This window comes from Cebus imitator, unplaced genomic scaffold, assembly GCF_001604975.1.
Source record: "Cebus imitator isolate Cc_AM_T3 unplaced genomic scaffold, Cebus_imitator-1.0 Scaffold104, whole genome shotgun sequence".
Taxonomy (NCBI): domain Eukaryota; kingdom Metazoa; phylum Chordata; class Mammalia; order Primates; family Cebidae; genus Cebus; species Cebus imitator.
Window position 1 is genome coordinate 5,468,903 of NW_016107419.1, and position 23,538 is coordinate 5,492,440.

Sequence of the window (23,538 nt, forward strand, 5' to 3'; positions counted from 1 at the left end):
AAAAAAAAAAAAAAAAAGTCTATTGAGGTAAAACAGAATTAAGTCAATCAGTGAAAAACTGGGCTTAGCTACGTGACCTGGCAGGTTACTTAAAAACAACGACTACGTAAGATAATGCCTATTTACTATGGCATAATATATGTGTCATCATCTTTCATATTATCCACACTAGCACACAGGAAGTTCAAAAAAACTTGAATCATTTTTATCTCCTCATTCTTAGGATCTCTTGCCTTCAATGGAGACTGGGTCAAATTACACTGGCCTGCATAAATGAAGATGCTCACAAACTATTCTTCATAAAAACTGAAAAAATGAGGACTTAAGGGATTAAAAGAGAAGTTTTTATTAGATTGGGGAAAAGAAGTCAAATATACTATTGGAATTGCACAAAGGATAAAAATCAAAATACTTCATATTCCCAAAGACCACCCCATTACTCAGAAACTTAAACCTGCAGACCACTGAACCAAATGGTTTTTAGTCCAATAATTACACAGGACTAAATATTCAGTGTCTTTTACTGGATGGCCAGTAGAAGAGGCCTGCCATCATATTTAATTAGTTTCTAAGGTCCACATTTTTTTTTGTAAACGATTTTCTCAGGCTGAAAGGTCTACATTTTTAAAACATTGTAATGCTCTGAAATCAGAATGTATCTTACAATCAATGGCAAGTCAGAATAAAATGCAAAGTTTTTAACTTTAGACTTAAAAAAAAAGTGTGTCTTACAATCAACAACATCTTAAATTTGATAAAACATGTTACCCTTTAACACTTGTAAGGAGCCACCCTGTGATTAACATGATGCGGTGGTATACAAAATAAACCAATTCCACTTGGATTTATCTTTTAAAGAACATAATCTAACTTCATATACTGGAATTCTATCTCTGATATGTTACAACTGACAGATGTCCACTTTCTTCTCATCTTCCCTTTTTTACCAGCATTAAAATGCTCTGTATTTCAGAGATTTGACCACATCATAGAATGAAATCTCTCAAAACACAACATGGTATGGCATTCATGCCTGTGGTTAAGAAAAAACCCACAAAACACAGCAAAAGTTTGCACTGCATATACAGATGGTATAAGACTGATGTTATTCTGATCCTTCACCCCAGCAGTCTTAAACAGTCTACCAGCTTTAAGAATATAAAAAAGAAAATCTTCTATCATATGTTCTGACTTATAAGTAGAAGCTAAATCTTGGGTACACATGGACATCGAGATGGGAACAGTAGATACTAGCAACTCCAAAAGGAGTGCAGGAGTGGGCAAGAGCTGAAAAACTTCCTATTGGGTACTATGTTCACTATCTGAGTGACAAGATCAATGGAAGTCCAAACCTCAACATCATGCAATATATCCCTGTAACGAACCTGCACATGTATCCCCTGAATATAAAATAAAAATTATATTAAAAAATATTTCATCACCTAACACTAAATTAAGTCTAGTCAAACCTAGCAATAAAATTCAAAAGCCAACCAGTAGCTCTTTTTTTTTTTTTTTTTTTTTGACAGAAAGCTCACTCTGCTGCCCAAGCTGGAGCGCAAATGGCACAATCTTGGCTTAGTGCAACCTCCGACTCAAGAGTTTCAAACAATTCTCCTGCCTCAGCCTCCTGAGTAGCTGGGATTACAGGCATGTGCCACCATGCCTCGCTAATTTTCTTTTGTATTTTTAGTAGAGATGGGGTTTCACCATATTGCTCAGGCTTGTCTCAACCTCCTGACCTCAAGTGATCTACCTGCCTCAGCCTCCCAAAGTGCTGGGATTATAGGCATGAGCTACCACGCCTGGCCCAATGATTCCGTATTTGTATCTTTAAACAAAAGTTTAAAAATATCCCAGGAGAAAACATTAATAAAAGCATCATTATGTAAGTATCTAAATACTTTGATTTTAAATTATAACTTACCATATAAGGAATATTCTGCTTCCTGACCTGTGTCACTCTCACTGGAGGTTGATGTAAGGCTGGTGGTTAAAGTATTACTTAATGATTGACCAACTGATAAAACTGTAGTTGCTGTAGCTACATTGCTGCTGCTAGTAACACTGGATGTTGACATAGTCACTGTTGATGTAGTACCAGGTGTGGTCAAATTAGGGAAACTCTGAGCACCCATAAGAGGAGAAGCTAAAGATAAAAATGAAGCAAATCAGTAAAAATAGATGAGATTGTAGAAATCTTAGAAAAACTAAGTTTTATATTTTTTTAAACAGTGAGATCATAAAACACACTAATAATAAAATGGTTCCTGAAAAGCAACAACTTTGGGAACCCAACTGAAATCCAACTAAAAATTCTTTTTTATAGCACTATTTTTAAATATTATGCCTAACGTTTTTAAAGAAATGAAACAAGCAGTTAAATAATTCCCTATGTATTTTCCAAGGGAATTACTTTTACCTGTTAGCAGCTTAGATTGGAATTTGAATTTAAGAAGCTAAGATCAATGTAGAGTCTAAATAAAAGCTATACTCATGATTCTTTAGTTTCACTGCACTATGATATTTAATAGTCATCTATTTCCTCATGTAACTTTGCTTGATTAATCATAAAGGAGTGAAAATCAGAAGTATTGTTTTTATCCTTCTAGAATAAGAGGCTCTTTATCATACCTAATCTGAATTCTTAAAATATTATGATTCTAGAGAACTTAACTTCATATTCCTGAAGCGCTAAATTTGATGTAGCTTTATCTAATATGGTTAATGATCTAGTTAAAAACTGCAGCCAGAACAAGAGACCCTACTTTGCATCCCTCCAAGTGGAAAAAACAATGGGTTCCAGAAGGAAAAGCTCACTTACTTGCTGTGCTCATCACATTCCTCCCCAAAGTATTAGTGTTGTTATCACTGCTGCTTCGGCTTAGATTCATGTTGTTCGTGGCATTAGTCCGTGCTATGTTTGCCACTCTCCTTACAAAACTCTCCAAGCTAGATGTTTCTCTCGAGGACAGGTTAGGTACACTTGCACTAGAGCTCATAGGGGCCCCAGCAGCCAACAAAGAACTCACTGACAGTCTGTTACTTGCTGAAGAGCTAAGAGGTCGTTGTGAAGCTGCTTCTTTATTAGTTAATTCAGATACTGAACTAACATCAGGAGAACTAACACTGACAATTCCCATGGATATTGCACTAGACTCCCCAGGAGTACGAACAGAACTATCAGGGCCTAACTTCCTTTCAGCATTTTCACTTCCCGTTTCCGCTGTTAAGGTGCTGGTGCTTGCACTGGAAGATGACCCTACTTCTGTATGAGGGACGTTTTCAGCAGATGAAAGAACAACAATTGGTTCATGGACATCAGCTCCTGAAACTATACTGTGTTCCATTACAATTTCTGATCTCCGTTCCGTTTTGGTCGAACCCAAGCTGATGTCGCTGCTACTGGCCACGCTACACACAGAACTGCTGCTTCCTTTTCTACTTGAGGAGCCTGCAGCAGCAGATGTCTTGTCTGGACAGTTGTTTTTCACCAAGCTGCTCCATGATTGCGTTGTGCCTGAAACAGTGGATGAAACAGGTTTGGGTGATGCCACTGTATCAGGGTCGTACCCTGGTGCAAGCTTGAGGTCAAATTTTCCTTCTGCGCCCATACGGTAAGAGTTTGAGCCACCAGCATCCCAGGTGACATCAATCCAGCCTGGAAAGGGACAGGAGTTTGTGAGACCCAGCAGAAAGCAGATAGGAGCGTGTCAGACAGTAGCTCCACAATATGGGATCAGTTTTTAATCAGTGCTGTCCTTTTCTGAATTTCTATAGTCAATCAAGTTCTGCCAACTAAAATATATGCAAATTTTTGGACTCAATTATTTGACTATATGACTAGCTATCTGAAAGTCTATATTATTTAACTCTCATGATCAAAAAATATGTTAAGGATAAGAAATATGTACCGTATGCAAGATTTCTGGGAAATGTTTAAAGTTCTTCCTTTTATTTCCCTTATTTCTGAACTATTCAGTCTATGACATTTAAAAGCAATGTAAGAGTTATGTTTAAATCTACTGGGTTATTTTTCATTTTTAAAATTATTCGATTTTTAGAGGTGAGGTCTTGCTATGTTGCCCATGCTAGTCTTGATCTCCTGGGCTAAAATGATCCTCCCATCTCAGCCTCTTGAGTAACTGAGATTTCAGATGTAAGCCACTGCACCTGGCTTGGTTACTTCTTAAATGGAAGAGCTGTTTAAGAATTTTAAGACTGATATACGTGGTAAAATACTGCCACTTCAGCAAGTAAACAGAATCTAAGTAAAAGTTTTTAAATTGCTAAAGATAATTATGTGTGGACAAATGTTCTTTCCAGAAAAACATGCCAGCTTACCATTAATTTCTCACCATTAATTTGGGCTAACCTCTTAAAATACTCATATATTACTACAGAAATTTTAGGTACTAGCTCAAATAAAACACTAAAGTTAGCATTTCGGTTGTGTTCTCAAAGTTCAGTGGTTCCTTTGTTCTCTTGTATTAAATAATTAAGTTCAATAAATTTGAATAAGCACAGAAAATTCTAAAGAAAATTTAAAGAGCATACTGAGTCCTTTTATTAGAAACTGTGCTAAAGCTAATAACATGTACAGAACTAATGAGCATAATGATATTCAATCCATATATTTACTTGTAGTTGAAAAATAATATTCTCTTTTTAAAAAGGTAATTAACTTCCAAAAGCAAAAAAAAAAAACTGTCTATTAAAAGGAATTAATAGAAATTTTACAAGCTTATTTTAGTGTTATAAGCTAACTATTTCAGGGAAAAACATAAGATAGAAAAAAAGCATCTTTATTAAAGTATAACAAGCCTTTATAAAGTTCTTACACATTAAAGGGGCCCAAGCTCACATACGCACCCATCCACACGCCCAGATGCCCACCCACACATACACCAAGTTCATACATGTTTATGATGGCGCTCAGAGGGAAATAATATTGAATTACCTGTTGGGATTATCTGCATAGGTGTTCTTTGAAAGGAAAAGTAACTGCCCCAAATCTATAAGTAGTTTAGATGAGATTTTTCAATTGCCTCTATTTTTTTCTGTATGCTGAAAAAATCTCTGAAGAGCCAACATTTAACTATCTCTTCTGCTACACAGAAATGTGTGAGAAAACGAAAAGGTTCAAAAACATATTCCAATCTCAAATAAAAATGACTTTTGTATTGTATTAATTGGTCCAAAAAAATACTCTCTCAACTCCTTCTATACCCAAAAGATAGACAAAAAAAAAAAGAGTCAGTAATGACTAGCCATCATTAGAAATGGTTGGGTTAAGCATTTGAAAGCTAAGAACCCTCTTTGACATAGAGACTGAAAGGCATAACTTGATGGGAACAGCCACGTTGGTTAGCCAAAACTAAATTTCTACATTTGTCAGATCAGCAAAAATAGGCCTTTCTTAAATGCTAAACTCTGAAATTAAAGATTCTATGCTAGATTTTTTTTCCCATCTGTGGCAGCTAATAATAATAATAATAATCACTCAAAATATTCAGGTCTACAAGTTAGTACTCCCTCATAGGGAGCTGCCACACTTCACAGTTCAAATGTATTATATGTATCAGTAACATTATACTGACATGTAATTGCAATGTACTATGCAGCAAAATGATTCAAGAAGAAAAATAACCTACAGTGTCCATTTACCTTTGTAGAGGCAATTGCTTAAGTTACTCTGCTTTTAACATTTGTACTTCAATAAAATGCTTATGTGTGTATAGGAACATCACAGTGTAAGATGCTGCTGCTCCAGGCACAAAGTATTAAAATTATTTTGTGAAGACTAGTGGTTGTATTAAAACTTTTGTCCCATTATACCTTGGGGGAAAAAAAAGATTCTAATTTCTCTATGTAATTGCTTCAACTGACTCCATCCCAAGAAAAAAGAACTGCATTCACATGTCTCTAACTAGCCTCTTCCTATCAAGTCACATACTTCAAGGCCAAAACAATTACAGGAAATAGAATAGTAACTTTTTAATAAGAATCATCAAGATGCCTAAAAACAAGAAAATGTGAAATTTCTGAGTTGAATGGTACAACTGACCTCTCAACTATTACTGGTATTTATGAATTTTAAGTCACTGAAAATCTGTTTGGATCACAATGCTTTGTAATTAGGGAATGATACTACCTAAATATGTTTGGCAGTAAAATAATTCAAGGAATAGAATCTTAAAAACGATATAAACAGAGTTTATTTCAACAAATAAATGTCTTTACCACATAAAAGATGAAATTAAATGTCAGTCATTCTCCTAAGCACTGTCATATTTATTCTAGTTCTTTAAATATGTGGCATAAGTTGAGAATATAAACATTTTATTTTTTAATGCTAAAAATTGATACAAAATTGATGAAAACAAACTCACTGCTGACTAGGCAAATTACGTGCTAATAAATCAGCCTCATAGTTTGAAGAAAACAATCAGCCACTATGTTATTTTGAAGTTAATAGCAATTTATTAAGTTGATGACTTTGGTTAACTGTGCAGCATCAAAGAAACTTGATTCACATAGCAACATTTACAAAACATGAAAGTTCAAACTCCCAAAAAAGCAGGTAGGCTGAGAAACATTTTGAAATAATAACAAGCTACTAACAGATAAAGAGACGATGTTTCTTATTCCATGCTTTATTAAAAAATAAGTAAAAATGCTAATCCTTTTTTTTCTACATGATTTATGGTACCATAAAAATTACTGCCTGATTCCTCTGAGACTAACAAAATAAAGCATAAGAGACTTAAATAAATAAATAAAAATAAAACAGTAAGCTTGAGAATAATAAACTAGGGAAAAAAACCGAAGTGTGTCTTGAAGATACTCAACTTACACTAAGCTTGATCACTTCCCAAAATATTACCACTAAGTTTCTAGTCAAAACCCATGAACTTAAAATTTTCCCTTATTTTTTTTATATTTTCCATTTATAATATGATATAAACAGTTCTTCTACATAGTGCTCATACATTTATGCAATTTATAAATTATCTCAAGATAAAAGAAAAAAATTTAACTACCAGTTTTCTACACAATAGTGCAGAGCACCTACTCACCATTGTGTAGTTCTCCTGTGACAGTGCCTTCTCCCTGTGGGCTGCCATCCTGATCTCGCCATTTCCAATCCAGGCCTCTGATAACACGAGCTCCTGGAACCATGTATTTCAGAACTTGGGAGCGTACTAGACGTCTCTGTCGTCGAAGATTAGCTTCTGCTTCTTTAGCTGCTTTCCCTGTCAGATAGAAATTAGAGAAATAAAAACCAAATCACTTTTTACAAAAGTAATTATTTTAGTAAGTTAGAAAAGCGTCCTATCATCTCTTTACCTAGCTGATCTTCACATACTCCATTTACAGTGCCGTAAAGTTCAAATCCAGATAGTGAGAGGTAGTGTGTTTGTCCACTGGCATTTTTCCCCATCTGTTTAATTCTCACATGTCTCCACCCTTGTTTCTCATCCTTTGGTGGATCAAGAGGCCAAGTTGCAGTTGACCTGTTAATATGTTAGAGAAAAAAATTATGTAATATTTTAAAACAGATGAAAAAGATGATTCAAGATAGAGAAGATTTTTTTATATAACAGAGACCTGTAGAAAAAATAAACTAACTTGCCAGGTGGGGGCAGTGGCTCACACCTGTAATCCCAGCACGTGGGCGGCAGAGGTGGGTGGGTGGGTCACCTAAGGTCAGGAGTTTGACCAGCCTGACCAACATGGCGAAACCCCGTCTCTACTAAAAATACAAAAATTAGCTGGGTGTGGTGGCTGGTGCCTGTAATTCCGGCTACTCAGGAGGCTGAGGCAGGAGAATTGCTTGAAACTGGAAGGCAGAGGTTGCAGTGAGCTGAGATTGCGCCATTGCGCTCAAGCCTAGACAACAAGAACAAAACTTCGTCTCCAAAAAAAAAGAAAAAAGAAACTAACTTTCATATTCACTCAACAGTTCATTACAAGAATCAAGAAATCAAAGGGAAAAAGGAGTTAAGAAAACAAGTTAAAAATGAAATGTTTAAATGTATGATATTGATTTGATTCATAACATTAATGATTTATGATTAACATAATTCAAAGATAAAAGACAAAACGCTAGGTGCAGTGGCATGCCCCTATTGTCTCAGCTACCTGGTAGCTGAGGTGAGGGGAATCACTTGAGACCAGGAGTTAGAGAGCAGCCAACATAACGAGACCCCATTCTCTTTAAAAAAAAAAAAAAAAAAAAAGATGGTTTACAAAGAGTAAGAGAAATTCTCTAATGATGGAAAAAAAAACTTAAAATTTTTTGCAAAGTTTTAAATAACATATTAATATTTTGTCTTCAAAGCTTGAAAGGGATAAAAACATCACCTATTAATCCTAACGTTAAGAATCTCCTCATACCAGATCTAATGCTGAAAGCAATTTAAGTACATAATTTACCCCTTGACATGTGCCAAATATACAATTAATATTTAGTAGAACTAACTTTTTACAAGTTACTGACTTGTCTTTTAAAAACTAGTTCAATATATAAAATTTAAGGATAAAAATTTTAAGTGAGCCTTAATTCTACAACCTGCAATAGCCACTGCTAATATGTTAAACATTCCTCAGAATTATGTGATTATATGGAGAGTTTATGGTAAGCTTATTTCACTTTTTTGTTTCTATAACTGTGTTATGTATGTGTGTGTATATATATATGCATATATACGTGTGTGTGTGTGTGTCTGGTGTGTGTATATGTACAGATAGCCATATACCAATTTTTAAATTGTATATTTAAAAATATACATAGCTTCTCAGCCATTTGGCTAAGATCCAGTGTAAAATATATACTCAGCTCAGCTTTCTCCTATTTAATCCAAACCTTCTGACAAAGTTTTAGTCAAGTCAGTGTTTCAAACTTTTAATGCCTAGAGTAACAAGTGATTTGTTTTTAGAAAGAAAATTTTGCTTCAATATTTCACAAAGAAGAGAGATCTAGAGTATAAAATTATAAAAATAAACAAAGCTCTTTACTGAGTTTTCCAACTTGCAAAGACTCCTCAACTAACCCTGGTTCATTGAGACTGCAGTCATCAACATGGGTATACAAAGAAGTCCAGTTCTGTCCATCTTTGGATACCTGGAAAACCCAATTTCTCAATGCAGACCTTCCATAACCACGAGCATGACGAAGTGTATATGCTGATGGTATCACCCAGAGGCCCAGGTCTATGGCAAACCAGGCATTCTTATCATCATTGCTATGACAATTTAAAGCTGAATTATCACGACTTAGTATGTCTTCCAAGCGTCCATAAGGTAGATTTCTTCCTTCTGATGACGTTACTACTACAAGTCCATAGGCAGCTGGATTTACCCATTCATAAGCAGTTCTATACAAAAATAAAGAAAAATTAGCAAATAACAATATTAAGATAATTTCATTTTCACAAGGTTTTAAATATAATGTTAAAATATATTCATTTTTACAAGGTTTTAAATTAAAATTATATAGAATTCTAGAATTAGGAATTTAGACATTTTTTCCTCAAAAAAAGTAATTTGGATAATCTTAATCTTAATCAATGTTAAGATATATTCATTTTCACAAGGTTTTAAATTAAAATTATATACAATTCTAGAATTAGGAATTTAGACATTTTTTCCTCATAAAAAGTAATTTGGATAATCTTAACTTCTACCTGCAAATCAAAATTCCTTAAGCCACAGAATACTCACAGTGTTAATAATTTTATTCTACTTCCTAGAATTCTTTTATCAAGTGAATATGGTCACTCCAGCTTAAAGTAGAATGACTGACTTACTTTGCATTTGTCCCGATCCAGTAAATGATTCCATTTTCATCAAAATCATGCTGGTGCCGAAATATAAAATTTTGTCCTTCTCTTAATTTTCGAACAAAAACAAATGAAGATCGGTCAAAATCATACCACTGTTTTGCTACCTAAACCAAAGGAAATTAAAAGACAGTCACCTTAATAATGCTATTTTCTAGCATGTTACCTACCTTTTTCCTATCTCTTTAATGTGAATTGTTTATTATAACAAATGCTCATTTAAAAATATACAAAAAATATAAAGAAAACTAAAAATTCCCACAACCAAAGCACCCCATGATTAATAATCACAGAGTATTTCTTCATTATTTCAATGAATAGGATAAAACAAACTCTTTTTATTTTTTTTTTTTTGAGACAGAGTTTTGCTCTTGTTACCCAGTGGAGTGCAATGGCGCGATCTCGGCTCACTGCAACCTCCGCCTCCTGGGTTCAGGCAATTCTCCTGGCTCAGCCTCCTGAGTAGCTGGGATGACAGGCACGCGCCACCATGCCCAGCTAATTTTTGTATTTTTAGTAGAGACAGGGTTTCACCATGTTGACCAGGATGGTCTCAATCTCTTGACCTCGTGATCCACCTGCCTCGGCCTCCCAAAGTGCTGAGATTATAGGCATGAGCCACTGCGCCCGGCCCATTACAAATTCTTGATCATACTGTACAAAAACATTTTTCTGTGATCATTAGTCTTTCTACATTTTTATGGCCATATAATATTCAAATTAATAGAAATAATTATCATACACAATTGTCAATTAAAATAAATTTAAATTTTTAATATGAATAATTATCTATTTAACATTAATTTATTGATTAGAATTAAGGTTTCTGAATTCAATAGTACAAAATCATAATAAACAACTTCATGTAGAAAGCATTTATAGTCTATATAAGATTATATTAAAATCAGTTCTAAAAATGGAATTAGTAAGCCAAAGTGTATTATCATAACTCTGGATATATACTTCCCAAATTACTGATCTAAATGGCTAAACCACAGTTCAGAATGCTTATTTCACCATGCCCTTGCCAGAAACTCACCATTTTCAAAAGGTACTGTTCCAGAGATTCAACTGTAGCCAAAGGTTCCATCTTTAACATTCTGCCAGTCCTGTCAATTAATGCAGTTTCACCAGGTGCACGTTCCAACCGAAATCGTAATCTCCTTGTAAGTATCTACACAAAAACAATCAAAATAGTTTAGAAAATGTCTTGGTTTTTCTCAGAATTTTTCTCAGAATTGTAAAAAATGATACATCCTGAAACAACTGAGATTTATTAAGTATAAACATAGTGGAATTATGAACAAATATCTGTTTTCTATCAAACATTCTTTTAAAAATTATTTATTTATTTATTGAGACAGAGTCTCACTCTGGCACCAGGCTGGAGTGCAGTGGCACAATCTTGGCTCACTGCAACCTCTGCCTCCTGGGTTCAAGCAATTCTCCTGCCTAAGCCTCCCGAGTAACTGGGTTTATAGGTACCTACCACCCATGCCCAGCTAATTTTTTGTATTTTTAGTAGAGACGGGGTTTCACCATGTTGGCCAGGATGGTCTTGATCTCCTGAGCTCATGATCCGCCCGCCTCAGCCTCCCAGAGTGCTAGGATTACAGGAGTGAGCCACCGCGCCCGGCCCTTTTTCTATTTTTGAGACGGAGTCTCACTCCTGTCGACCAGGCTGGAGTGCCATGGATTGATCTCAGCTCACTACAACCTCTGCCTCCCAGCTTCAAGCAATCCACCTACCTCAGCCTCCCAAGTAGCTGTGATTACAGGTGCAAGCCACCACGCTCGGCTAATTTTTTGTATTTTTAGTAGAGATGGGTTTCGCTATATTGGCTGGTCTCAAACTCCTGACCTCAGGTGATCCGCCCACCTTGGCCTCCCAAAATACTGGGATTACAGGCATGAGACACCACACCCAGCCTATTAAACATTCTTTAGGCCAGGCACGGGTGGCTCAGACCTATAATCCTAGCACTTTGGAAGTCTGAGGCAAGAGGATGGATTGCTTGTGCTTAGGAATTCAAGACCAGCCTGGGCAACACAGTAAGACCTCATATCTACATATGAAAACAAACAAAAAAATTAGCCGAGCATGCGTGCCTGTAGACCCAAGTACTGGGAAGGCTAAAGTGGGAGAATCAACTGAGCCTGGGACACAGAGGGTGCAGTGAGCCACAATCACAATGCACTCCAGCCTGGAAAACAGAGCTGGACCTGGTCTCAAAAAGAAGAAAACAAACAAACAAACAAAAAATTCTTTTATAAAACAGTCACTGGGTAAGTTACAGTGGTTATCGAGAAAAAGACAAAGTTAACTTCTAGAATTTCTAAACAACTTCAAATATATAGTTTAAATAAACTTATAAAACTTCTTAATCAAAGTATTATACCTTCAACTTACAACTCACAATTTTCCAGGGAAGTTTTTGAAAAGTAGCTAATTAGCTTACTCCTTTAAAGCTAGAATATATTCTACAGGATAAGTATCCCTAATCTAAAAATCTGGAATCTTGAAATGCTCCAAATTCTGAAACTTTCGGAGCACTGACACAATGATCAAAGGAAATGCTCACTGGAGCATTTCAGATTTAGGATTAGGAATGCTGAACCAGTAAGTAGAATACAAAATATTATAAAATCCAAAACACTCTGGTTCCAAGCATTTTGGATAAGGAATACTCAACCAGTATAATGAAAGGATAACTTTAAAAGATGCAAAACAGCTTTTAATCCAACACATTTTAGTAAGCAACAAGTATAGGACTAGCAATTTTACGTAGTTCCATTTCTGTATAAATCTTAATTTCTATGAAAACAATTAAAGACTTATATGTGCATTTCGGTAGTTTTAGACAGCAAAATTACCAGAGAGCACATTCCTGGCCTTCCTCTCTTTGGATTTCACACAATCTCCTGAAGTGAAAAATGCATAATAAAAGACATCAGTGCACTGTCCTTGAGACTTATCTCCAACTCATTCACTTACCAAGAACAAAGCTTAAAAACGATGGACCAAACAGTCCCTCTTGCTCCTATTATTCTGTTTGAAACAAAACACAAAGTAGTCCTCTACATCTTTTACATATAGTATATCAGGTACAACTACCGCACTGTATAACTCCCTAGATAAGCACTCTAGTCTGGAAGTCTAGTGGCATTGGTAACAGTATTGGGTTCTCAGAAGTATGGCAAGTTTTGTTAGCTTTGCATTGCTTTGACAAATATAGACCCTCAGTCACTAAATAAAGGCTATTATTTAAAAGAAATTATTCCATGCAGTAGAATGCAGAATAATTTAGATAAAGGCAAAATTCAAAGCAGAAGGCCTTTCTAGGAAACACTAAGAAACGCACATAAAAATGCGATAAACTTCTGGACTAGGATATTACTAAAATGTATTGTTTGTTTGCATCTAGATCCCAGCTCCTAAAGAAAAGACTAACTGAATAAATGAGAATGTAAATAGGAAGTTACATACTATATATGAATATATACATATGGGGAGGAAGAGAGAAGGCAAAGAACAGGCTATGAAACCATGTAATTGATAGGAATTAGGCAATCTGGCTCTAACCAATGACATAAAGAAAGACCTGAAAAAAATTGTGCTTAAAATATCTTCACATTTTTTCTTATGTTTACAACATAGAAGGGACATTTAGACAGGGTCTAAATGTCTATATCCCCCAAAAATTCATGTGTTAAAACTTAATCCCCAGTGCAGTGGTGTTGGGTGGTGGAATCTTTGGGAGGGCTCTGCCCTCATGAATGGGATTAGTGTCCTTATACAAGAGGCCTGAGAGATCTTGTCCATCCCACCTACCATTTGAAGACACAGCTAGAAGGTTTCATCTAAGAGGAAGAGGCTCTTGCCAGACACCAAATCTGCTGGCACCTTGATAATGGACTTCTCAGCTGCCAGAATTGTGAGCAATGAATTTCTGTTTATTAACTTCACTGTCTAAGGAATTTTGTTACAGAAACCCAAATCGACTATAATAGAACTTGACTCATAATTATAGAATAAGAGAAAACTTTTACTCTGCTTTTTCCACAGATAAAACATCTTTTGCCACTTATGATCTATGAAATATAATTCTTTTAACAAATATTAAATGAATAAATGCATAATTTTCCAGTGATTTGATAAAAAAAAAAACAGACTTCAAGCCATTAAGCTAAAATCTTTAAAGATTAAGTAGAATTGGGCTGGACATGGTGGCTCACACCCATAATGCCAGCACTTTGGGAGGCCAAACCGGGTGAATCTCAGGTCGGGAGTTCAAGACCAGCCTGACAAACATGGAGAAACCTCATCTCTACTAAAAATACAAAAAATTGGCTGGGCATGGTGGTGCATGCCTGTCATCTCAGCTACTCCGGAAGCTGAGGCAGGAAAACTGCTTGAACTTGGGAGGTGGATGTTGCAGTGAGCCGAGTTCGCACTGCTGCACTCCAGCCTGGGCAACAAGAGCAAAACCCCATCTCAAAAAAATAAAAGATTAAGTAGAATTGTTATTTTAATCCAACGTGAAAAAAAATAATTTTTTTAAAAGAAAAGTTTAACACTGTTCCTAGGCGCATTCAGCAATACTAGCTACTACATTTTTTTATGGTTACCTGGAGGTTATATGTGGATCCTGGTGTATCATACAAATGGAGAGGTAGACGTTCAATAGATTCTAGCACAGCTATTAACTTTCGAATTAATGCAACTGCTGGTCGACTGTGAAGAAGTAATTATTATTAAGACCTTTTGTATAACTGCATGCAAATGTTTATGCAGAAAATACAGTAATTAACTTCAATATATGCCCCTATTTTTCATGACTACAAAGTTTAATTTTGTATTAAATTATGTTTGAGTAGATAGAAATACTCTTACAACTCAATTTCCTTCACTTTAAAATATTTCATTTTTCTAATAAAAACTTTATCAACTATATTTAAAGTAGATGTATGATTTATTTTTAAAGTTTATACAATTTTACTGTATAATATTTGATAAATTAAAAATATAAAGTAACAAAGTTTTGAAAAAATATTTGATGGCAAGGGTATCACAACATATACTTTCTCATTATTGGAGTGTAAATTGCTATAACACTTCTGGAAAACAATGTGAAAATTTGAATTAAGAACTTTTAAAAATCATCTTGCAGAGCTGGGCAAGGTGGCACATGCTGGAGTCCTAGCTACAAGGGAAGCTTAGGCAAGAGAATCGCTTGAGCCCAGGAATCTGAGGCTATAGTGCAAAATTATGGCACCTGTAAATATCCACTGCACTTCAGTCTCAGCAACACAGCAAGACTCCATCTCTTTAAAAAAAAAAAATGGGGCCATAAATGGTGGCTCTTACTTGTAATCCTAGCACACTGGGAGGCCAAGGCAGGCAGATCACAGGTCAGGAGTTCGAGACCAGCTTGACCAATGTGGTCAAACCCCATCTCTACTAAAACTACAAAAATTAGCCAGGTCCACTGGTGATATGAACCTGTAATCCCAGTTACTCAGGAGGCTGAGGCAGGAGAATCACTTGAACCTGGGAGGCGGAGGTTGCAGTGAGCCAAGATAACGCCACTGCACTCCAGCCTGGGTGACAGTGAGACTCCGTCTCAAAAAAAAAAAAAAAAATCACCTATAACCTTTAGCACAATATTACCACTTATGGAATTTACATAAAAAGATGTTTCCATTAAGACTAGTATATTTGACTAATAGTAATAGTTTGCAAAGAGCTAAATTGTTTAACATAGTAATACTTCAATACGTTACTATACACTGTAAAGATATACTATGCATTCATTAAAAATGAAATTTGAAATTAACACAATTAGTTCAATAAATTGTATAACTTATTATTTTAAAAGTGCAATCTCATTCAAATGTACACAGAATAATATAACGAACCTTCATCAACCCAGCTCTATCAAGTAGCTACTAATGACCAATCTATTAATATCCATATCCCCACCCAATTCTCACCTTGTTTTTTTTTTGAGACAGGGTCTTACTCTGTCACCCAGGAGGCAGGCTGGAGTACAGAGGCAGGCTCTCTGCAACCTCTGCCTCCTGGGTTCAAGGGATTCTCCTGCCTCAGCCTCCCAAATAGCTGGGATTAAAGATGCCCACCACCATGCCTAGCTAATTTTTGTATTTTTAGTAGAGATAGGGTTTTACCACGTCGGCCAGGCTGGTTTCGTAGTCCTGACCTCAAGTGATCCACCCACCTCAGTGTCCCAAAGTCCTGGGATTACAGGCGTGAACCACCATGCCTGAACTCAACTTCTTATGTAGTTTGAAAAAATGCTAAAGAGCTTATTATTTCACCTAGAGATATTCTTTGTATATAAATCTAACAAAAGATTTTTTTTTTTTAATGCTATCATTACTTTTTTTTTTTTGAGACAGAGTCTCACTCTGTCACCAGACTGGAGTGCAGTGGTGTGATCTCGGCTCATTGCAGCCTCCACCTTCCGGGTTCAAGTGATTCTCCTGCCTCAGCCTCCTGAGTGGCTGGGATTACAGGTGTGCACTACCATGACTGGCTAATTTTTGTATTTTTAGTAGAGACAGGGTTTCTCCATGTTGGTCAGTCTGGCCTTGAACTCCTGACCTCGTGATCCCCCCACCTCACCTCCCAAAGTGCTGAGATTACAGGTGTGAGCCATCACGTCCAGCCGTATTATTACATTTTTAAAAAGAACAACTATTACTTATTATCAAATATTTTATCAGTGTTCAAATTTTCAACTATCTTAAATAGGCATGTAATTTAAACTAAGTGATCAGGCCAGGAATGGTGATTCATGCCTGTAATCCCAACACTTTGAGCAGCTAAGACAGGAGAAATATTTCGGCCCAGGAGGTTGGGGCTGCAGTGAGCGAAGATGACATTACTGCATTCCAGCTTGGGCAATAGAGTGAAATCTTGTCTGAATTTACAAAATAATAATAACAATAATGAATAAGTAAACTAAGTGATCAGCTCATTCATACCAGACAAGTAATTTAAATTATCCCACTAGATTAAAAAAAACTTCAAAAATTTTCCTCTTATCATACATCTATGTCACATTCCTACTAAATAAGAGTTTCTTTTGTGTGCATAAATGCTATTCTAGACTTATTTTAGAGGAAGTATACCAACTGTGTAAACATCACAAACATCAAATTCAAAGAAATGTGGTGTTTTACCTTTCATCATCTTCATTTTCACTAAAGGCAGTTTTAAAAACATTTATTCTTTCTACCAGTTGACTACAATCTTGTTTCATATCCAAATCCATGCTCTAATGAAAACAAAAAGTATAAAGTCCAAAACAAAAAGATATTTAAGAATCTTACTGAAATTTATTAAAAACTAAGAGACTAATGTTAAGATATTATAAAATTATCACTACAATCTGAGTAAAATCATGATTTCATCTTTCACTAATATATGAATGAATGAACATTTTCCATTTTAACAGTACTATTTACTTTAATAATCATTAGGAACAAACTGCTCCATCAAAACCATGATTCCACAGATATTACTAAGTGATATGTGAAATATCACTATAATAAATGGGAATAAATGCAAATAATAAAGTTTATGAAGGGACTATGGGACTGATTGAAGTTCAAGTGATTTTTTTTTTTTTTTTAAGAGACAGAGTCTTACTCTGTCTCCCAGGCTGGAGTACAGTGTTGTGATCTTGGCTCACTGCAACCTTGCCTCCCAGCTAAGGCAATTCTTCTGCTTCAGAATTACAGGACAGTAGGTGGGACTACAGGCATACTCCAACACATCTGGCTAAATTTTTTTGTATTTTTAATAGAGATAGGTTTTCACCATGTTGACCAGGCTGGTCTTGAACTCCTGCCCTCAAGTGATCTCCCCACCTCGACCTCCCAGAGTGTTAGGATTACAGGCATGAGCCACCATGCCCAGCCTAAAATGAATCTTAAGAGTGTATAAGCACATACAATGATTAAGATGAAGAAATCAACTCTGGCCAGGCACAGTGGCTCACACCTGTTATCTCAGCACCTTGGGAGGCCAAGGCAGCCAGATCACTTGAGCCCAGCCTTGGCAACATGGTGAACACACAGATGCCCATAGGAGTGCACAAACACACATGCGCACACACACACTAAAAAGAATTAAATTGAGTAGTCCTTGTTTCAGGAGCACGTTTACCAAAACTGGAATGATATAAAGAAGATTAATATGGCCCCGGGCAAGGATGACACACAAATTCATGAAGCATTCCAAATTTAAATAAATAAGAACTGAAATAAAAAGAATTCTTTCATTAAAATAAAGGTAAAAAGAGCTGGGTGCAGTGGCTCATATCCGTAATCCCAGCACTTGAGAGGAAAAGGAGGGTGGATCACCTGAGGTCAGGAGTTTGAGACCAGCCTGGACAACATGGCAAAACCCCATCTCTACTAAAAATACAAAAATTAGGCAGGCATGGTGGCAGGTGCCTGTATTCCCAGCTACTCAGGAGGCTGAGGCAGGAGAATCACTTGAGCCTAGGAGAGAGAGGCTGCAATGAGCCAAGACTGCGCCACTGCACTCTAGCCTGGGCAACAAAGTGAGACTGCGTCATAAATAAATAAATGAAAAAAGTTTTACCATAATAAAGAGACATTCTTAAATTGAAAAATATATGTAAAGTTATTAGCAAGTATTTATCAAATTTTCACATAAGCTTCCTAAACTTTTACTGTTCATACATTAATTTTATGCATATAACTTAGGTACTTAAGGTCTACACACATATTCTATATTATATAACTTATGTGAAAATCAGAGCAGTGAATTATGATAAATCTTAGACTAAATGTTTTTAGTCAACAAAACCTTTAACAGATTATAATTAGGGAAGTTAGAAATCAAAATAAACAAAATTATTTAATTCATTTGGCTCAAACTAATGGTATAACTTAAAGGCTGGTGAAATTAGAAATATTAACATCATTCCGCTTTTAAATATTTCTTGAAAAAACAAACTAAAAACCACTCAACCTATCAAAGGAGTAACTACAAATAATTTTTAAAACTATATTTTTGTTCTTTACTACTTGATAAACTTACATTATTTAAAACAGTAAGAAGTGCTTGTACCAAGCCACTGCTGCACATTTCATAAGGTGAAATTGTGTTTTCATCCTTCAAAAGTACAATTAGGTTTTCTAAAGCTGTCTTCATTAAATCTCTCCAAGTGTTCTCACTCTCAATACACTAAAAGAAAAAAAATTAATGAAGACAACCAAAAAGATAAACATAGCTCTTAAAATAACTTATCAGAACATCAATTATGAGAATAATTTAGATATTAAGTAAAAATAAAAGTTCAAATTATTAACAAGGATTCTGTCTATCAGAGGTCAGCAAATGTTTTTGTAAAGGGCCCTTGTAAATATTTTAGGCTCTGCAGGCCATATACTCTATGTCACAACTATTCAACCATGCCCTTGTAGCACCTAAGTAGTAGAAAATATGTAAATGAATAAGCATGGCTATGTGTGATAAATTTTACGGATACTGAAATCTGATTTTCATGTGTCTTGAAATTCTCCTTTTGGTTTGTTTTCAATCATTTAAAAATATAAAAACCATTATTTCCTCATAAAGTCATACAAAAATGGGTAGCAGGCCAGATTTGGCTCCTGGGCCATAATTTGCTGACCCCCTACTCAATACCATGACATAAAGGATAGAGGGGAAAACATCAAACTAAAATTCACTACGCATCATTAAAATCTAGAGGTTGACATACTTGTCTATTTGTATGAAGTTCCCAAGATGACTCTAACTGAGTTGCTATGTTTCTGAGTGTTACCACTACTCCACGAGGCATGCTTTCAACAGCTTTAAAGTGGTCATCGTATAAATCTCGAGCCATAGTTCGCACCTACCAAAATAAACATAACAAATGTGAATTTTTACTACAATTAACAATTTTACCAAATCTTCACTTTTATAGACACTCATATTCACATATTTCACCATGAAAAGGTACATGTGTATTGTCATTTGGGTACAAATGATCTCTGACTGAAGTTACAGTTATTTGAGAAAACAACCTATGCATGTCCTGGGTCTGATGAAATTTAGCACATGATATTATTTACAAATACATGCTTAAGTAATGTAAATTCAGTATTCACCTAATGCCATTTTAATCCCAAACTAAACCAGCATAACTCTAATGCAACAGAAAAAATGTATCTCTCTGAACTACTTAATAACACCTTTCTATTCTATTTTGGTATGCCCTTCAGAATTAAAAGATGGCAGTCATGGATATCAGACTACTTTGAAGAAACTGCCTCTTTATAAAACAGTATTCATCATTAAAAACTGTGATTAAAACTAAAGACCTAGTGGTGGCTCATGCCTGTAATACTAGAACTTCAGGAGGCTAAGGCAGGCGGATCACTTGAGGTCAGTCAGGAGTTCAAGACCAGCCTGGCCAACATGGTAAAATCCTGTCTCTACTAAAAATTAAAAATAAAACTAGCTGGGGATGGCTGCGCATGCCTATAGTCCCAGGTACTCAGGAGGCTAAGGCAGGAGAATCATTTGAACCCAAGAGGCGGAGGCGGCAGTGAGCCAAGATTGTGCCACTGCACACCAGCCTGGGTAACAGAGCAAGAATTTGTCTAAAAAAAAAAAAAAAAAAAACTAAGTTAAAATTATTTCTGCCTAAAATATTTTGATGCATACTTGTTTTTATATGCAAAAGAATAGCCATCTACTCACTGAGTTGCCACTGATTTCAAATCAAGAAAGTGGAGTAATAATTTTTTAAAATTTTAATTATTTTTATAATTTCAACTTTTAGATTTGGGGGTACGTGTGCAGGTTACATGAGTATATTGTGTGATGTTAAGGCTGGGGATACAAATGATCTCAAAACCCAGATAGTGAGCAGAGTACCCAACAATTTTGAAACCCTTGCCTCCCTCTCTCCACTGCCCCTATAATCTTTTTGTTTTTAATGAGAACACAGGATTGCTAATGTTTTCATTGAATTTTTGTAGTTTCTGTTTTAAAATTCAGCCCCCTGTAGTCTAGATTTGGTTGGTTAATATAACATATTAGGTATTCCAAAAAACTCTTGAGATAGGCGATTTATAATCAGATTTATTCAAGGATTCCATGCTTGCAAATATGAATGTTCGTTAAAATTTGTAACCTCAAAATCAATCATTGCAGTGCTTTCACATTCATTCATGGACATGCACAGCACAGCGATAAATTTAAGGTGCCCAATATGCATGTTTTCTGCAGAATTCAAAAAGGTGATACTCTTTTTTGCTTCAGGTCTCATACTATAAACAAGTGCCCTATTCACAATCTACTTAGTGTCACATTTTTTGAATTTGGGGCTTTTTCTTCCTGATTTTGTTGTTTAAAATGGCCCCCAAACATAGTGCTTAAGGGCTATTCAGTGTTTCTTTCTTCCTTTTTTTTTTTTTTGAAACAGAGTCTCATTCAGTCGCCTAGGCTGGAATGCAGTGGTGCAATCTCAGCTCACCACAACAACCTCCATCTCCTGGGTTTAAGCGATTCTCACGCCTCAGCCTCCCGGGAGGCACGTGCCACCATATCTGGCTGGGATTTTTTTGTATTTTTAGTAGAGACAGGGGTTTCACCATGTTGGCCCGGCTGGTCTTGAACTCCTGACCTCACATGATCTGCCCACCTTGGCCTCCCAAAGTGCCTGGATTACAGGTATGAGCCACCGCACACAGCCAGTGCTATCCAGTGTTTCTAAGCACAAGAAGACTGTGATGTACCTTACAGGAAAAAAAAAAGTGTGTGCTAAAATAAGCTCTGTTCACCATAACAGTGCTATTGGTCAGCTCAATATTAACAAATTAACCATACATATCAGGCTGGAGGCAGTGGCTCACACCTGTAATCCCAGCACTTTGGGATGCTGAGGTGGACAGATCACTTGAGGTAAGGAGTTCGAGACCATCCTGGCCAACATGGTGAAACCCTGGCTCTACTAAAAATATAAAAATTAGCCAGGCATGGTGGTGTGTGCCTGTAATCCCAGGTACTTGGGAGGCTGACACAGGAGAATCACTTGAACCTGGAAGGCAGAGGTGGCAGTAAGCCGAGATCATGCTACTGCACTCCAACATAGGCAACAGATTCTGTCTCAAAAACCAAAAGAAAAATACATAGCAAATAAGGTGTCTTTAAACAAAAACGTACCAAAAAAAAAGATGACAAAAGTGTTGTCACCACAGGCTGTAGGCCTAGAAGAAATCTAACCCAGTATTTCTTCTACGAGCAATTGTTCAATACTCACAACAACTTTATAAAATATACTGTCAGCTGGACGTGCTGGCTCATGCCTGTAATCCCAGTACTTTGGGAGGCAGGTGGATCACCTGATGTCAGGCATTCGAGACCAGCCTGGCCAACATGAGAGAAACCCCATCTCTACTAAAAATACAAAAATTAGCCAGGCACATTGGCTGATGCCTATAATCCCAGCTATTCAAGAGGCTGAGGCAGGAGAATCGCCTGAGCCCAGGAGGCGGAGGTTGCAGTGAGATTGCGCCACTGCACTTGCTCAGTCTGGGCGACAGAGCAAGACTCCATCCTAAAAAATAAAATAAGGCAGGGCGCAGTGGCTAACGCCTGTAATCACAACACTTTGGGAGGCCGAAGCAGGTGGATCACCTGAGGTCAAGAGTTTGAGACCAGACTGATCAACACAAAGAAACCCTGTCTCTACTAAAAATACAAAATAAGTCAGGCATGGTGGCAGATGCTGTAATCCCAGCTACTCCAAAGGCTGAGGCAGGAGAACTGCCTGGACCTGGGAGGCGGAGGTTGTAGTGAGCCGGAATCGCACCATCGCACTCCAGCCTGGGCAACAAGAGTGAAACTCCATCTCAAAAAATAAATAAATAAATAAACAAATTACTGTGAATAATGAAAACTGATCATATTTAGCTCAAATTCCTTATATAATAGTATCTAATGGCTATATTGAATTGAAGAGATATTTCTTTCTCAAATGCCTAATAAATCCTGAGTTAGAAGAAATCTCAGGGAGGGGCATTAAAAAAAAAGAAATCTCTGGATGCATACTTTTTAAAAAAATACAAGAAAAATTAAAAGTTATAGAGGTTAATATACATATTCATTAAAAAAAAATGGGAGACTAAAATAACTATGTTCTTTCCAAAGTGTAGCACTTGCAAGTTATCTTTGGGATAACCTAGCACATTCAAACAGAAAATAAAGACATGAACATATTCATATAAAACATTTGCTTCAAAGAAAAACCATTAACACAGGACGGGCGCAGTGGCTCACACCTGTAAACCCAGCACTATGGGAGGCTGAGGCAGGTGGATCACCTGAGTCAGGAGTTTGAGATCAGCCTAGCCAACATGGTGAAACCCTGTCTCTACTAAAAATACAAAAAATTAGCTGGGCGTGGTGGGAAGCAGCACCAGTAATCCCAGCTACTCAGGAGTTTGAAGCAGGAGAACAGCTTGAACCAGGAATGCAGAGGTTGCCGTGGGCCAAGATTGCGCCATTGCACTACAGCCTGGGCAGCAAGAGTGAAACTCTGTCTCCGTAAATAAATAAATAAATCTGTGAATACTTTTCTAAAACTATTTCTCAAAAAAACAAAACAAACAAACAAAAAAA

At 36.3% G+C, this 23,538-nt stretch overlaps 1 protein-coding gene and 1 non-coding gene across 2 annotated transcripts in view; one reads left to right on the forward strand and one right to left on the reverse strand.

The window, feature by feature from the left end:
* Positions 1-23,538, reverse strand: part of HECTD1 (HECT domain E3 ubiquitin protein ligase 1) — a 94,644-nt gene that overhangs the window by 25,570 nt on the left and 45,536 nt on the right. Inside the window, exons 15-25 of the mRNA XM_017537597.2 lie at positions 19,628-19,762; positions 18,943-19,089; positions 17,052-17,146; positions 14,475-14,580; positions 10,885-11,019; positions 9,813-9,952; positions 9,057-9,380; positions 7,351-7,517; positions 7,080-7,256; positions 2,825-3,661; positions 1,928-2,149 (exon numbers count right to left, since the gene is read on the reverse strand). Coding sequence (XP_017393086.1) covers positions 1,928-2,149; positions 2,825-3,661; positions 7,080-7,256; positions 7,351-7,517; positions 9,057-9,380; positions 9,813-9,952; positions 10,885-11,019; positions 14,475-14,580; positions 17,052-17,146; positions 18,943-19,089; positions 19,628-19,762 — 2,485 coding nt within the window. The remainder of the gene's footprint in view (positions 1-1,927; positions 2,150-2,824; positions 3,662-7,079; positions 7,257-7,350; positions 7,518-9,056; positions 9,381-9,812; positions 9,953-10,884; positions 11,020-14,474; positions 14,581-17,051; positions 17,147-18,942; positions 19,090-19,627; positions 19,763-23,538) is intronic.
* On the forward strand, positions 18,015-18,120 carry LOC119472560. Its single transcript, XR_005201706.1, has one exon. It is a non-coding gene; the product is annotated as a U6 spliceosomal RNA (small nuclear RNA).